Source organism: Polyodon spathula, chromosome 16 (assembly GCF_017654505.1).
Source record: "Polyodon spathula isolate WHYD16114869_AA chromosome 16, ASM1765450v1, whole genome shotgun sequence".
Lineage (NCBI taxonomy): Eukaryota > Metazoa > Chordata > Actinopteri > Acipenseriformes > Polyodontidae > Polyodon > Polyodon spathula.
In genome coordinates this window covers 10,446,396-10,461,441 of record NC_054549.1, presented here as the reverse complement: position 1 = coordinate 10,461,441, position 15,046 = coordinate 10,446,396, and the positions used below count along the sequence as shown (strand labels likewise).

At 42.6% G+C, this 15,046-nt stretch overlaps 1 protein-coding gene across 1 annotated transcript in view; it reads right to left on the bottom strand.

Annotated features, from left to right (window-relative positions):
• LOC121328561 (multiple epidermal growth factor-like domains protein 6) overlaps positions 1–15,046 on the bottom strand; it is a 72,793-nt gene that overhangs the window by 43,468 nt on the left and 14,279 nt on the right. Inside the window, exon 4 of the mRNA XM_041273312.1 lies at positions 13,333–13,437. Coding sequence (XP_041129246.1) covers positions 13,333–13,437 — 105 coding nt within the window. The remainder of the gene's footprint in view (positions 1–13,332; positions 13,438–15,046) is intronic.

Below are 15,046 nucleotides of genomic sequence, written 5' to 3'. Positions count from 1 at the left end.
TATGCCAACGCTCTTTGAATCTGGCTTCGTAGATCTCGTATTCCACTCGCACCACGGCACGATATCAACACACTGAACTGGGTTTCAGGTGACACAGCTGGGGAAGAGTTCTGAAGGACCAAGGGCTAGCGGATGCCTGACTGTGGTTGGCTGAAGAGTTCTGAAGGACCGGGGGCTAATGCATAGCTGACTGTGATTGGCTGACTGTGATCTGGGGCAAGTCCATTCCAACTCAAAGAAGCCCCTGACGCTGTAGTTGAGTTACAGATTGGGACTTGTTTTTCCACCACTATTGGGAAAGCCTGCATCTATTGTAGAAGTCAAAAGGTGCAGGATTCTTAAATAGTCTCCCCTTTGGTTCTCTTTTACAGTTGTTAGTCTTCAGACTTTATCACACAAAGCTCAGCCGCACGGAAAAAAATACAGTTACGCTTGTCAGAGTAACATTTGACCTCTAGAGGGAGTCAGGCTCAATGCCATAATGCCGCTTATCATTCCTTAGATTTGTAATAGACCTCTTACACGGATTCCCTTGGATTTCTGTTTGTAATTTTATTTAAAAAAAAAAAACATGCATCTATGTTAAAACTGTCATTACAACTTTAGCTGTAATTTTTAGCTTTAATTACCCTTAACCCAGGCACTGTGTATTGAATACCAGAAATCTCTTGACCAGTGTAAGTAGCATGGGTCGTGTAAGCCTGCCTATTACCACATCACATTAGCTATGACATCGCTTTGAAAACACATGCAGAGCAGGCACCCTGACCCTACAAGATGGGTTTTATGTGATATTTTATAGTCAGGACACTTGGAAACCTTCTTCAGTCATGATGAGCAACTATATAGTTAAAGAGCGATGGCACTGGGGTGCATTTGTAGGAACACATTGATAAGCCGAGGTGTCTGAGTGCGGGGGAGCTGCCGGCCCGCCGTGGCGTTCGTTCAGCCAGAATTCTTCATGACCCCGTGGGATAAACAGTCCTGGAATGGGATCTGGAATGTGCCCAGGGAATTCTGACAGCAATGCAGATGATAGAAAACATCCTGTCCTTGCTGACTTTCCCTGTGCATCTGCAACCAAAAACACTTGCAGTGTGCAAATGTTGATCTAAAACTACAATAAACTGCCGAGTATCAGTATTACTGAGATGTTACTATGTCAATATTTTTTTGCACAGTCTCATAAATAGTATGGTGCAATTACAATACTGTGCCACCAGGTAACACTATGCTCCCTACCTCAATCTGGTATCACTAACCACACTGAACACATGGACTAATCCTAACTCTAACTGATCCTAACCCTTTTCTGATACAATTGTATACTTACACGTCATGCAAAAAGATTTACACATTAAGTACATTGTAGCTATGCATAATAACATTGTAATCATCTGCTGCTCTGCTTATACAGCTGCCTAAATTATTAGCAGGGCATCGCTAATTACATTAGTAAAACAATTAAACCTATGGCACAAAACACACTCCCCAGTATGCAGGGCCCTGTCACAGTTATATAAGTTTCCTTCACAAAGGAAAAAAACAAGAACAATCAGAGAATGTCAGCAGGTCTCGTGTCTGGCTACAGAAACCAGAATGAACGTGTCTCTCTGTTGTGTCTCTCAGTGTGATCCTGTCTGTCTCTTGAGCAGCGCTGGTGATTGCAAGTCCGACTTCAGCTTGTCACAGGCTGGGGCGTTGTCCTGTGCCAGCTGAGACACTGAGATTGTTTTAAGACTGCCAGTGCATGTAAAAGGCTTTGAACAATTCCGTGCAAAGCCTTTTAGATAATGCATGCAACAGCTGGTACGTTGAGACCTTGATCTAACACTGCAAAAGTAACAGAGGCAAGGATCTGTTCATACTCTACAGCAACAGGCCATGGGAGTGGCATGGTGAAGTTCAGTTCCTCGGTACCCCACACTCCCACGCCGACTCTGAGCACAGCGTGTTTTCTTAATGGGAGGGAGCGACGGCATCAACATCTTTCCGGAGCTGGTGATGGGATCCTCTGGGAGAGGAGAGGCTGCGGATGCTTTCCCATCTCCGAACCCTGCGTGCAATTCCCAGGCGTCGCATTCCTGCAGCGAAGCCCGCTCTTGTAAAGAACGCAGCAGGCATGTGTTATACTGTGCTCAGTCTCGAGTTTATCCAGGAATCTGAGTTCAGGAGTCTGAAGTTTGTAGCTATGAGGCTCCAGGGGGACGTTTCCCATGATTGACCTCTTAAGTATGTTTTTTTTTTTGTAGTTTTTATCACGGAAATTCTCCTTCAATTCAATATTCCTCATGATTTAGTGCAGCTGCTCATGCAGGTGATAAACACGGGCAGTCCACACCTTGCAGGACCCTTGTTCCACCCATTCTGTTAATTATTAAATTGAACCAATGAAACTGAACTATCTAATCGTTTGTATCTATACCTGTTAAACCTGTGGTGGTACAGCCCGCCAGGACCGGAATTGCATATCCCTGCCCACGTACACTAGAACATGCTTTTTACGTGGTTTATATTTTCCAGTAATATATTATCAAAATGTCCATTATACAAACGGGCATCTAATAGAGGTCACTATCTACTTATAACTAAAGTGTACTGAACTTTAATTGCTGGTATGTTATTATTGCTGGTATGCAGTAAAGAAGAAAAGTGCAGTGAAAAGCATGGTAATTATAACAAAAAGATTAGAGGAGAAGAAGAAGAAAATGTGCAGTGGGAAAAAGAAAAAGGCACCCCCTTCAAAAGCTACAAGTAAGAGCACTGACGGTCTTTACTGTAATGAGTAAGCAATCAGAGGGAGAGAAGGCTTAATTGGAGTGTGCCAAGTAGCAGTAGGAAGAGAAAGCCTGTCATCACATTCTGACCACCGCTTTTAGGCTCAAGTTCACCGAAAACGTCTCGAAGTTTTTCGGCTAAGGTTCTAGGGGTATGCAAGACACCCCTTGATTTTTGTATTTTGTGTGCACCATATGGTAAATGCCAGTGTATTTTTTACTGTAAAATATCCCTCTAAACCGTTTTTTTTCAAGAACAGATCTCTGCTGAGCCTCCTGTCCTGTGCAAGGATAAGCATCAAGATCTTCCTGCTGAATCTGCTCGAGGGAGGGCCAGCTGGGTTCTCCTCATCACTCGAGTGTAGTTAACGGGGAGCGAGCCTCGTTAGTCCCTTACAGGGCAAGAGCAGTCGGCCTCTCCTCGATTTTAATAACCTCTCTCCCTTCAACCCCAACCTCAGACCACACCACTGCTCTGTTTAATAAAAAACCTTTCCAGCGATCCATTCGGAGATGTCTGAGAAATGCAGTGGCTAATATATAAAGCCCAGGCTAATAAACCGAGCTGAGATGGAATGGAGGAGATGTTTCTGTAGCCCACCTGATAGAGTGCAGCTCAAAACAGGTTGCAGTGACTGAGCCCTTACATTGGTGGTAGGCGTGGGATACCCAACCTGACCCTTTAGGTTATAACCCGAATATAAGGAACGCATGAGGTGCTGTAATACCACAGGGGAAATGTAACGCCCAAGCTAAGTTACACAGACACCTGGCATACGTTTCCCATCCCTTTCTGCCAGTCGGTGCAGGCACATCTGTGAACTGCTGAACTTGGCTTGCACTGCGTCGCAGAAACATTGTAATGAAATGCAAGCACAGCGGTTTATCATTCCCAGAGCTCAGGTCCGTGGCAGTCGGAAGCAGGAATGTCCCGCATATGGGAATGTTCTGCGCTGTCAGACCTTGGCTAATGGATCATTCTGTCAGAGCCGGTGCCAAGAGCAGGTAACGGGGGACCGCAGGCGGGATGCACGGCACGCACCATTGCCTCTCTGTGTTTTTTAGGTGCACTGGGGCATTCAGCAGCATGGCTTATTGAGGAGCAATTTATAATGTGTCAGATCTGCTAATGTACAGCAAAGGAAATAGGAAAAAAATATTTCCAGATCCGACACTGTCCCTACCCAATGGACACCAGGTGTGAAAGCCACCCTTTATAATGAGGATGTACCCAAACAGTAAAGAGCAAGCACGAGGGCTAACCCTTTCTGCTGTAGGCTGCAGCCAAACACAACACCGATGAAGACAAACAGTAGAGCTGACTTTATTTATTCGAGTTTCTGAGAATTCTAAGATCCGATACAGATGATGTGTTTTTACTGTAAACCCTTTACAGCACCTGGGCGGAAATGAAATATAATTACATACTTAAGAACGGAAACACATTTTCCTATTGACTTTCAATCATAAATTCATGTTAAATTACTCTTTGTTCGTGTGAACAGCCTTCTAACATATAACTATCAAAGAAACGGTCTCATGCTTGTAATAAATTTGTGCTTCAGGGAACATGACCTCTAACAGATATATTAATCAAAAACAGTGCAACAAAGAGGCTGGTGACCCGTTCCGTTTTATACAATTCCTCAAGAGAAAGACCTCCCCGGGCTAACCAGACCACCTGATGCAGAATACTGTTCTTCCCACAGCCCGAGGATTAGATTCGGACCCTTGACCCTGGCCTGGGTCAGCACCTCTGTGTTTACAGTTTGCACATGACTGAGGTGAGCCAGCGATCTATTACACACTGCAACCAACCCAGACTCAATCCTTTACTAGCCAGTACCCAGATGAAGCAGTCCCACAAGCGACGCGACCACGTGTGTTGCCTCAGATCTGGAAGGGGTTAGGAAGTGTAGTTTTTTTTTTTTTTTTTTTTTTTTTTTTTGCTTGTTCCTAATTTAATGGAGCTATTTGTCAACACAACAAAGAGGTCAAAAAGAACTTGTTTTCTGAACCAAACTCCAAAGCACTAGTTCTCCAAACTAGTCGGTCCAGAGATTGCATTTTGTAGTTGCCGTTTGTTTTCTGTTTTTTGAGTAAAGGGTTTAATGGCCCGCTCCTCAGTCACGGCCTGTACGGGCCTGACTACCAGCCTGAGGTGCTGTCGGAGAAGACCGAAGGTGAGCTCAAAAGGCAGACTTGAATCAGGTACTGCAAAGAACACTGTGCTCAGAGTCTGAGCATTCCTGTGTGGTGTCAGCCTTCTACCCTCCAGAGGGAGATACTCTACTGTGCATTTTCAAGAACAGGGTTTATTTTAGTGTGTTTGGGTTTGCTGTACTGTGCATGCTTGTGTATCTAAGTCTAGGTCTGTTCTATAAGTGCATGTGTAAGTAAGACCAGGAGTGGCATAGTAAGTATCTGAGCTGTCAAAGCTGTTTGTATTCACTGGGATGGGAGTCTGGTTGCCATATTGAGCATTCCCAAGTGGGTGATTTGTGCTGCAGACAAAGCCAGGTAATTTCCTGGGGAGCAGGTATCTGTCCTGCACCCAGAGACTGATTTATCACTGCAGGTTTCTCAGCTGGTCTTTTGTGATGCCATCGGCTTCTCTCTGATCTGTCCTCCTAGTTCTGCAATATGATTGGACAGTACTGGGAGGTGGGATTTCAAACAATTGAAATGTGAAAGCAAATTCATTCTTTCTTTCTTTCTTTCTTTCTTTCTTCTTTCTTTTTCTTTCTTTGTATTTAGATACCTGGGAGTGTTATTTAGAAGGGATGATGCTGTAAGAAAGTAGAGTAGAGAAACTGGTCTGAATTTTGCGAACCCTACACGTAAGACCCATGTCCGACACATCATGAAAACATTGCATCTGGAAACTATTAAAAAAATACTGTACTTTCTTTTTTTTAACCCCTTCACCTCTGGATCAGTCTATTGCAATACTTCCCAACACAGGTCCATCTAAAACCACCTTAACTACAGAAGTGGTTAAAGATGACATTACGTTTACCAGCCATGCAGCGACACATAAAAGACAACACGCGTTCCAGCAGTCTGCTCTTTGATCCTATACACACACCGTGACTAAAACGCCTCTCCAAAGGAGCTCTGTAGGGCAAATTCTGTCAAAGCACTCCTCCCACCCAAAGTCCTGTGGCTGTAGCCTAATACAGGACTCTATTACCCAGCAAGGAACCACTGCCTTCAGCCAGGACCCTGCAGTGCAACTAAAGGGCTCAGCATGGCAGGAACCCAATCAATAGCCTTGAATTAGCCAACGTCTAGAAAACTGAGAACTAAGTGCTGTGCATGCCATTGGGAAAGTTATTTTATTATTTTAGTTTACTGTGGCAGACGGCTGTAAGTATGGGGAGTGTGGTAAAGCTGCTTCTGTTATAACAAAGTGGTGTTGTGTTTGGATTTCACGCTTCAGCATTTGAAGTTTCCAGATGACTTTCCCGAATGATGATCTGCTCTTCAAATCTAATACACGAGAAAGTAAAGCAGGTAGATTCCCCATCAGAGCCTCCTGATTGCAATCGCACTCCATGGCACCAGAGACTTCCCCAGCTTCACTACTGTAGACAGCGATCCGTAATGAAATCAGGTAAGAAGGGATAACACTTTATAATCCACAGCTGAATTATCGCGGATCAGCACGGAGTCACTGCTTAGACTGGGCTTAAGTTTCGGGGCTGCCTTCGGTTGAATGAGTCCCTCTTTGTTTTCACAAACTTTTTATTTTCTTAACCTGCAAGTGGCTTTTAAAAACCCAGATATCAGTTATGAAATAGGCACAAGGCGAGCCATGAAGCCCAAGTCTATGGACAGCAGGGTTCGTCTAAACATATGAGGACGAACCTATATCAAGATGACAGCGTGACATCTAAACCTGCTATCGGATGAAGCAGCTTTACCTTGTGATTACGACGTAGATACAGCCCTACAAAAACACCCTCAAAGTTGGACTGAAATAAACAAGAACATAAATTCTCTTAAACAATGCACTGTAAATGAATAGCATTTCCCAGGACGTGACGGCAAGTTTAGTTTTCTGTTTCCGTCTAGCATCGTTCAACTACTTTAGCAGCATTACATGTAAAGCAGCAGGAACATTTAGGAAAGAAAGAAGCCGTGCCCAGTACTGTTTATTCACGAAACCGTGAACGGCAGCTTCTCTTCCACTTTGCTTACAGAACTTTCTGTCCTTCCCCTTCTCTCTCGGTCTCCAGCACCTGAATCCTGCTGCCTTCGTGCCTCACATTCCTGGGTAAGAAGTGTGCTTCTCCTCCTTCTTTTAAAGGAAGAGAGTTTTCTTTCTCCTTTTTTATTTTTGGCTCCAGACATCCCAGACACTCGGAACTGTCAAACACAGCATCTCTCCCTTTTAAATTAAAAACCAGGAGGATGGCGGGCTTCACAGTACTGTATTGTTCTTTCTCTCTGTGGACAGCAATGATTTATGCAATAACTATGGATGGGATGGGAGTGCAGGATTTGACATCTTTTTTTTTTTTTAACTGGAAACATTGGAAGATAGCTTTCCATGGAGAAAATTGACAGAAATCTGCACCTAATGAAAGGGCATTTCTTGTATAAGTAGCAAATCTGCACATGTTTTACAATAATACCAAAGTCAGTATTGCAGGAGAGAGGACTAATACAATGCAGTAATGATCAGGAACCAGGTCCAGGCAATTCCTGATGTGGCTGTTATGTCAGTATATGGCAGTGAAGTCTTTTACTGTGCGTATGTGTAGGGATATTGATTTTAGCTGCTGGTGGCAACGTTTCAATGCAGGTTGCTTTGAATTTAGTTTAGATCTCAGACCATGGAAATACCCTGTGCTGTTTCTGTACTTTATTTTCAGTAGTGTGATTTTCCTCTGGTTGTGTTTATTTGAGTTCATCACACGAGGATTGTTATGAAAGGTGAGCCGAAATTGTTTGGATTACAATTATTATAAAAAGCGTTGCAAAGCAGCACAGCCGAGTCAGCCAAAATCCAAAATGATATAGGTGTTCTTTTACAAAAGATTTTAAAAAAATAAACAGAATGCTTCTTTCCACACCCTGACGTACAGTTATCTGCAATTGTTTTAAAACAAATTGGGTGTTTTTCCATTTCCCGACTTCAGCGATGGCAAGCAACTGTAACCTTTCCTTTACAGGCCAGAGGGTGTGCCAAGATATCCCGGGCATGCTGCCTCCAACACTGAGGGAGTTCCGTACCCTGTCATCACATCAGAGGGTAACGGGGATGAAAAGCGTGCCGCTTCGTTACTTCACAGGCAATCGCCGCTCCTGCACTTCGTATGTCATGCCACTGCGTCTGCAGTCTGAGCTGAGGCTGAAAATCTCAGAAGGAAGGGTGGAGTAGTTTGTATAAACGGCATAATTGTGAATGTCAAATTGATTGATTGGAAAGTTCCTAATAATAATAATAATAATAATAATAATAATAATAATAGTAGCAGAGGGTAACGGGGATGAAAAGCGTGCCGCTTCGTTACTTCACAGGCAATCGCCGCTCCTGCACTTTGTATGTCATGCCACTGCGTCTGCAGTCTGAGCTGAGGCTGAAAATCTCAGAAGGAAGGGTGGAGTAGTTTGTATAAACGGCATAATTGTGAATGTCAAATTGATTGATTGGAAAGTTCCTAATAATAATAATAATAACAATAATAATAATAATAATAGTAGTAGTGGTGGTAATAGCCAGCAATGGCTCTATGAAAAAGCCCAGTTTGTGCAGACCGTGATATTTGTGATTCAGTAGCCAGGCCCCCCTGTGAAATCCCCATTGTTTCTTGCGAGACTCCACGATTCACATGCAGTAACTAAGAGCTTTCTGATTTATGTGAAATATTTCATCTGTTCAAACAGTTTTTTAATGTTCTGCTGTTAGACGCTATTACTGACAGAACTGGCTGCGCAGCAGACATCGTACTGTAAACACTTCCTCTGATCGATGAGACAACTGGCTTTCAGAAGGAAAAAAACAACCCAGCCAAGCACAGGAGGCTGCTGCTGACACCGCATTCCATCTTCAGTGAAGACACCCTGCAGGTAGAAGTTAAGCAAGCCCCTGTTTAGTTGGAGATCTTCAGTGATTTCTTGATGATCGATGCCCTAATGCACAGCTGCTAGGTGTCAAAGAAAGACTAAAACAAAGCTTTGCATTCTCCTTCAGCTGCTTCTGATGCTTTTCAGACTCTTCGGGGAAACGGACGTACAAAGGAGGGCTATCGATGTGCTTACTCTGTGAAAGGGTCAGTCAGTTAAAGGGTTTCGCTAAGGTCCAAGTTTTTTTAAGTCCAGGACGCCCCCTTTTTTTTTTCAACTATTTTAGGATATTTATGACAAGTTTTTAAAAAATTTTCAAACCACCTTTTAACCTTGAAACATTCTTTACAAGCCTCCCCAGTTAAGGTTTTGTGACTAGGGCCTTATTAAAAATGAACCAGGGGATGGTTAATTCAACTGCAGACGAGAGATAACACAGGCCCCCATCTACAACCCCAGCTTGTAATTCTTTTATTTATTTGCTGTTTATCTCACATTGGGAATGTTCTCTGCAGTGTGGACATGGGGTGATGTTGCACAGAGATCTACAATCCCATTAGCTGAAGCTGCTAACCTCACTGGAATGCACAGGACTCCGTTCCACGAAGCATTCCTGGCCGAACTGCAGGGAAGAAGCAGACCTACTTTCTAAAATAATCTCCCGCATTAAGCAATAAATAAAAATAAACATTACGTCCTCCAGCCGGGCGCTGCTCACTTCCCATTGCTGTTTTTTGTCCTGAAATTTTAAACTTTAGTCTTATCGCGTGTTTCAGTGATTAGATCAAATGGAAATGGGGGTTATTGGTCGTAATATTTTAAACAAAACGGTATAATGATTGATGGTTAACAATCAAAAAAGACACGATTCCAGGACATTTTTAAATAAAACACAGACCATATTTCAAAAAAAGCATACCATACCCTTTTAAAAGATGCCTGTGGTTTTGGGGTTTATGAAGAAATTAAACAAGCCCTATTATGCAGTGTACAGCTGTGTAGAAAGATATTGGGGGTAGCGAAAGAGAATGCTAGGTGCCTGACCGGTATCTGAGGACAGTGGAACCGCAAGGACAACACAGAAAGAAAAGCAGACAGCATTCCTGACAAGCTGCCCCTGTTCTCCCACACACAGCACACAGCTTTTTTTTCTTCATTATAATTTACATTTGTGTTTTTTTTTTTTTTTATTTTCCCGTCGCTTCCCCTCTCAGACCTACACTGTAATCCACTCAGAATCTGAAGAGAGTGCTTTTTGTGATTCGATTTACAGCCTGCCAAAGAAATCGCGCTTCCAGATCTTTTCACAGCATGGGCACACATTTAGTTACAGTAGTGTCTTTTCAAGTCTTTTCTCATTTAGGGCACTGTCTTGTTTTAAATAATATGCATAGTGTCGATACCCACTACAGAGATTTTATAAAAAAAAAAAAAAAAATTACATAGAGAGAGTTGTTTGTTGTTGTAGGACATTCTATAGAGACTAAAAAATAAAGTAGTGACCCTTCATCTATTTAGTGTCACATTAGCGTTGTCTAAACGACTACCTGGCACAGATTAGCAGGAAGAGGGTGTCATTATATTGTTGTCAGGACAATGGAGCTCGGGGGGGAAATGCAAATGAAGGCCTTTCGAAACGAGATAACGCCGAACAAAAGATACCCCTGGGGGGCGCTAGAGACCACCGTGGCCCCACCCTAAAAAAATAATAAAAGTTCTTCTTGACAGATGATGGGACCCCAGGCGTTGTCTCGGACATTGTGCTTCTGTCAATAATATATGATGTGGAATGTCACTGTGAGATCTGCACCGCATGCCGACTTGCATCTAAATGCTCATTTGCTAACGTATTTATTTGATCTGTACTGTGATCATTCCTATCTTTCAATCTGTGCGTATGAGTGATATTGTAATTTAATTACTCTGACGTATGGTTTTATATATTATTTTATCTTTGATGCCCAATCTGAAAGAAACTTCCACATCCATTGTCCTTTATTGCTCAGATGTGGCTGTCTAGACAGGCAGACGGTTTGGTTCACTTCTTTGAGGTAACAGAAGGAAAAGGAGGTCATTTTTTAAAATGTTCCCGTGAAGCAAAAACAGGATACCGCGTCCTGTTTACTGAAATGATTTAACGCAAAAGCCATTAAAGAGGAGCCAGTGGCAGGAAAGACAGAACACTTGACACAGGGATCGGAGTGAAGAGCAAACAGAGAACTGGCCTCTACGTGCATGCATGGGGGGGGGGGGTCGATCTGGAAAACAGGAATTGAAAAGCATTGTCCTTCTTCAAACAATAAGACAGGCAATGCAGGTTAAGATTGCAATGTCAGGCCATTGTAAAACCGACATTTCATGGGAGGATTATTTTAAAAATGTAGCTGACTCATTTGCATTGAAAAAGTGTTACACCTGTAACCTGCCAGTTACCATGCCTGCTACAGAACTGGGGCTCTTCCCTGTGGGAGCCACTGTATTAATAGGCAAGCTGTAAAGCTGTGTGTAACTAGATAAAGGAGGGGCATCAAACCCTTTTTAATGTTTATGCATCTTGCAAAATTAACAAAGGGGAAAACTGAAACTGAATTTGTGGATGAACAGAAAATGTATTCAGTTTTATGAAGGAGGTTCTGTTTTGATCACTGTTCCAGTCTAAACACATTTGACTCAAATCACTAACAAGTTTAGGCAATGTTGGTTTTACCAATTCTTTTTCCGGGTACAGTTCAGTTGCACAATGCAAATACAGATCACTGTTACAGTCTCTGCTGAGGAATGTATCAAAGAATGTTGGGCTTTAACAAAACAACAGAAACTTAAATAAATCAATGAATGTGTATGATAAATCATGACATGAATGTGTATGATAAATCATGACATGAATGTGTATGATAAATCATGACATGAATGTGTATGATAAATCATGACATGAATGTGTATGATAAATCATGACATGAATGTGTATGATAAATCATGACATGAATGTGTATGATAAATCATGACATGAATGTGTATGATAAATCATGACATGAATGTGTATGATAAATCAAGCTCCTGCCTGCAGTAATCGCCTGCAGATTTATTTACACATGCACAGTTTCCCATGATAGTTTCCACTGAAAATTCTTGCTTTAGCACAAAATGCTAATTTATGAAATATCTTTTGAATGAGTTATCAGTAAATCACAGTGAAGACCGTATCAATCCAAGACAGCTATACCATTTTAAATAAGGAAACTGAGGGATTCTGACATGTCTTATAAACTTACCGTACAGTTAGATGAATGGGTATTGCCTATCCAATATTGAAGATAACTTTATTAAGAGTTACTAAGAGTTCAAGTCATTTGACCTCCAGGTCACATACGCTGAAGCCTGCAGCTCCATTTGGGAATAGAGACAAAAGAGCAATAGCAGGCTAATCAAGATAGAAGTCTATACAGATAGAAATCCGTCTTGCTGTCCTCATCCCCCTCGTGATCAGAGTACAGCTTCACAAGATCAGCTGTTCCACACGGGAACAATGCTGGGACTCACAACCACGTCGTAAACCACGAAAGCTGACTGAACCAATAGCTTCCCCCCTTCCCATCCCATGCAGTTAAACAGATACCACATTGCAGGTCGTTAGGCAAGAAAGGGACCATTTAAAAGAGCCACCGGGAGGGGGGGTGCTGGTCATCACTGATGTCTACAGAACAAGAGGGATCCTTGATTTGGCATTAGGATTTATATCACTCAAGCCTAAGAGGCTTGGAGACTGGGTCAAGTTAGCAACCCATTGATTGTTGGCTGTACAGTATTTAGTTGAAACAGCGATGTATTCTTTCCTTTAAAACCGCCGCTGCGAATGGTATGAATGGTCTTAGAATGACAATGAATCATTTACTAGTTGTACGTTCGGTTGCTGTTGTTCTACCAAGTTTTATAGCCCCACCACACAAGTAGCGTCTGTCCGCCGAGCACAGCAGGACCGCGGGAAACCAAGAATGGGCATAAAAACTAGAAAGCAAAGCTCATTGGTCAAGAATGGGTTCGTCCACCAGAATGGCTAGGGGAGGATTCTACAGTTAGATCGTTGGCAGCTCAGGATGCAAGCTGAGACGCAGGTAAGCAGCAAAAGTCTTTGGAGTAAAGATGAACCTGTACAGAACATCCCAGCCTCCACCTCTGTATTAATCGACAGGTATTAAATACATCCATTCATTTAATGTGTTGCCTCGTTACAACAATCATGGCAGTTCACTTCTGCATTGACTGCTTAAAAAGCAAAAAACGCCTCACTCGTTCACATTCATATCTACTAGGGCTTACATATGGAACCACGGAAGGCTCTGCAAACAGTCTCTGAATCAAACTGTGCGATCCTTGTATTGGAAGCAGGATTAATGATGCTGTCCAATTATGGTTAAACCCCATTGCTGGATCCCACTGATTTTCAAGGTTTTCAGACACATTACAGCAGCTCTGTACTCACCGTACTGGCAGCTGGGCCCGTCGAAGCCGGCTGGACAGTCGCACAGCTGGGTCGATCCTTCCACACACTGGCCCCCATTGAAGCAGACCCCAGAACTGCAGACAGCTGCACAGGATGGAAGAGGAACAGAGAGTGAGATCAGAGGGTCAAACTACCCAGCGCTACCTGCTTGTGTCATCAGATCCCCCCATGTTAGGAAGGAGGGAATTGAAAATAATGACACAGCTTTCCTCCATTAACCAGTAGCATACAGAGCTATATTCACATGTCTGCTTCTGGAGCTGCCTCTTGGTTAAATTAATGTTTAGCTTCATCCAACCGCTGCATTAACACAGAATAAAATAAATAACAATCTGAAGTCAAAGGTGATAGAACGATATGCAAATCTCTGACTTTGGATCCAGATAGTAACTGCATGATAAAAGATCTACAGTACAGTCTGCCTACTTTCACAGTCTCTTAGGACACCCCTGGAGTTTGAAACATATTCATTTATTTTCTTCTGAGCAGAGACGCTGACAGCAAGCAAGCCTAATCCAGATTAAACACATCACTAGACATGAAAGAGACCCTAATGGATGCAGCACGCTGCCTCACAGCCGCTGTAGGAACAGATGGATTGTGACGATCACACAGGCTCTGCGCTTCTGGGCTCACATTACATATTGCTGTTATTATGATTAATAGGAGAAAGGTAGCAGGTATGATTAATGTTATGTGGAAAAAAGGAAACAAAAAAAATTATATTACTGACATATCGAGAAACCACTTATTTGAGCTTGTTAGTCCGTTCTCAACATTCGGTTAATAGCATCCCTGTCAAAGCAATCTCCACTCGCCCTTATCATTAATATCATTAATATCATTATTCAAACAGTTGTAGCAACATGTGGGGACATGTAGCGTTATATTTTTCAGAACTCCGCTACTTGCTCTCTAGGAAAACCGAAATCGCATTTGCTACAGAATGACAGAACGAGACAGAGCTCAGCAATTCATATTTAGGAAGCATGAAGGGTGAAGGTTTCCAAAGTCTGATTTATAATGGACTGGTTCTATTGTAAGCTGACTTTAAATGAAGCATTACAAATACCAGCGATGATAAACTCAGCGATTATACGCTAATAATTCTGTATGACAATACAACTGAGTAGGTAGAAAATGAGAAAAGCATAGTGCACACGGTTACCCTGCGGGCCAATTCTGTGCAGATTGCATCTGTGGGGTTTTGCTGACCACAGAAAATATGCCACATAATTCTTCAGTCATCAATTAGTTTAAACGGTGCTTGCCGGAACTGTTCAGCTCTTTAAAGAAATGTTTCCACACTCCTGGATCCTGCAGGGCAGTGTTGTCAGTCCTGGCTGAGATCCTCCTCCCTGGGCTGGGATTGCTGCAATGCGTCTCAATCAGACAGTCTCTTCCTCTGTGATTTCCTACTCCCGCTCTCCAGCTGGGCTTCTCAGATCCTCAAACTGAGCCGGAATCACAATTGGGAATTCTCTATAAATAAATCCCCTCCTTCTGCATGGAATACAGACAGTCTACAGAGAGTTCTAACATCAAAATCATGAATGAGGGAGTACAGTAGTTTAGTGCAGTTCTGCATTACTACACATCAGCCAATTCCACTAGGACCAGTGCTTTGACAAGGAGCGTTTGTCAATGTCTTTCAAAACCTAAGGTATTCACAAAGAAATGTCAGTTGAATTGT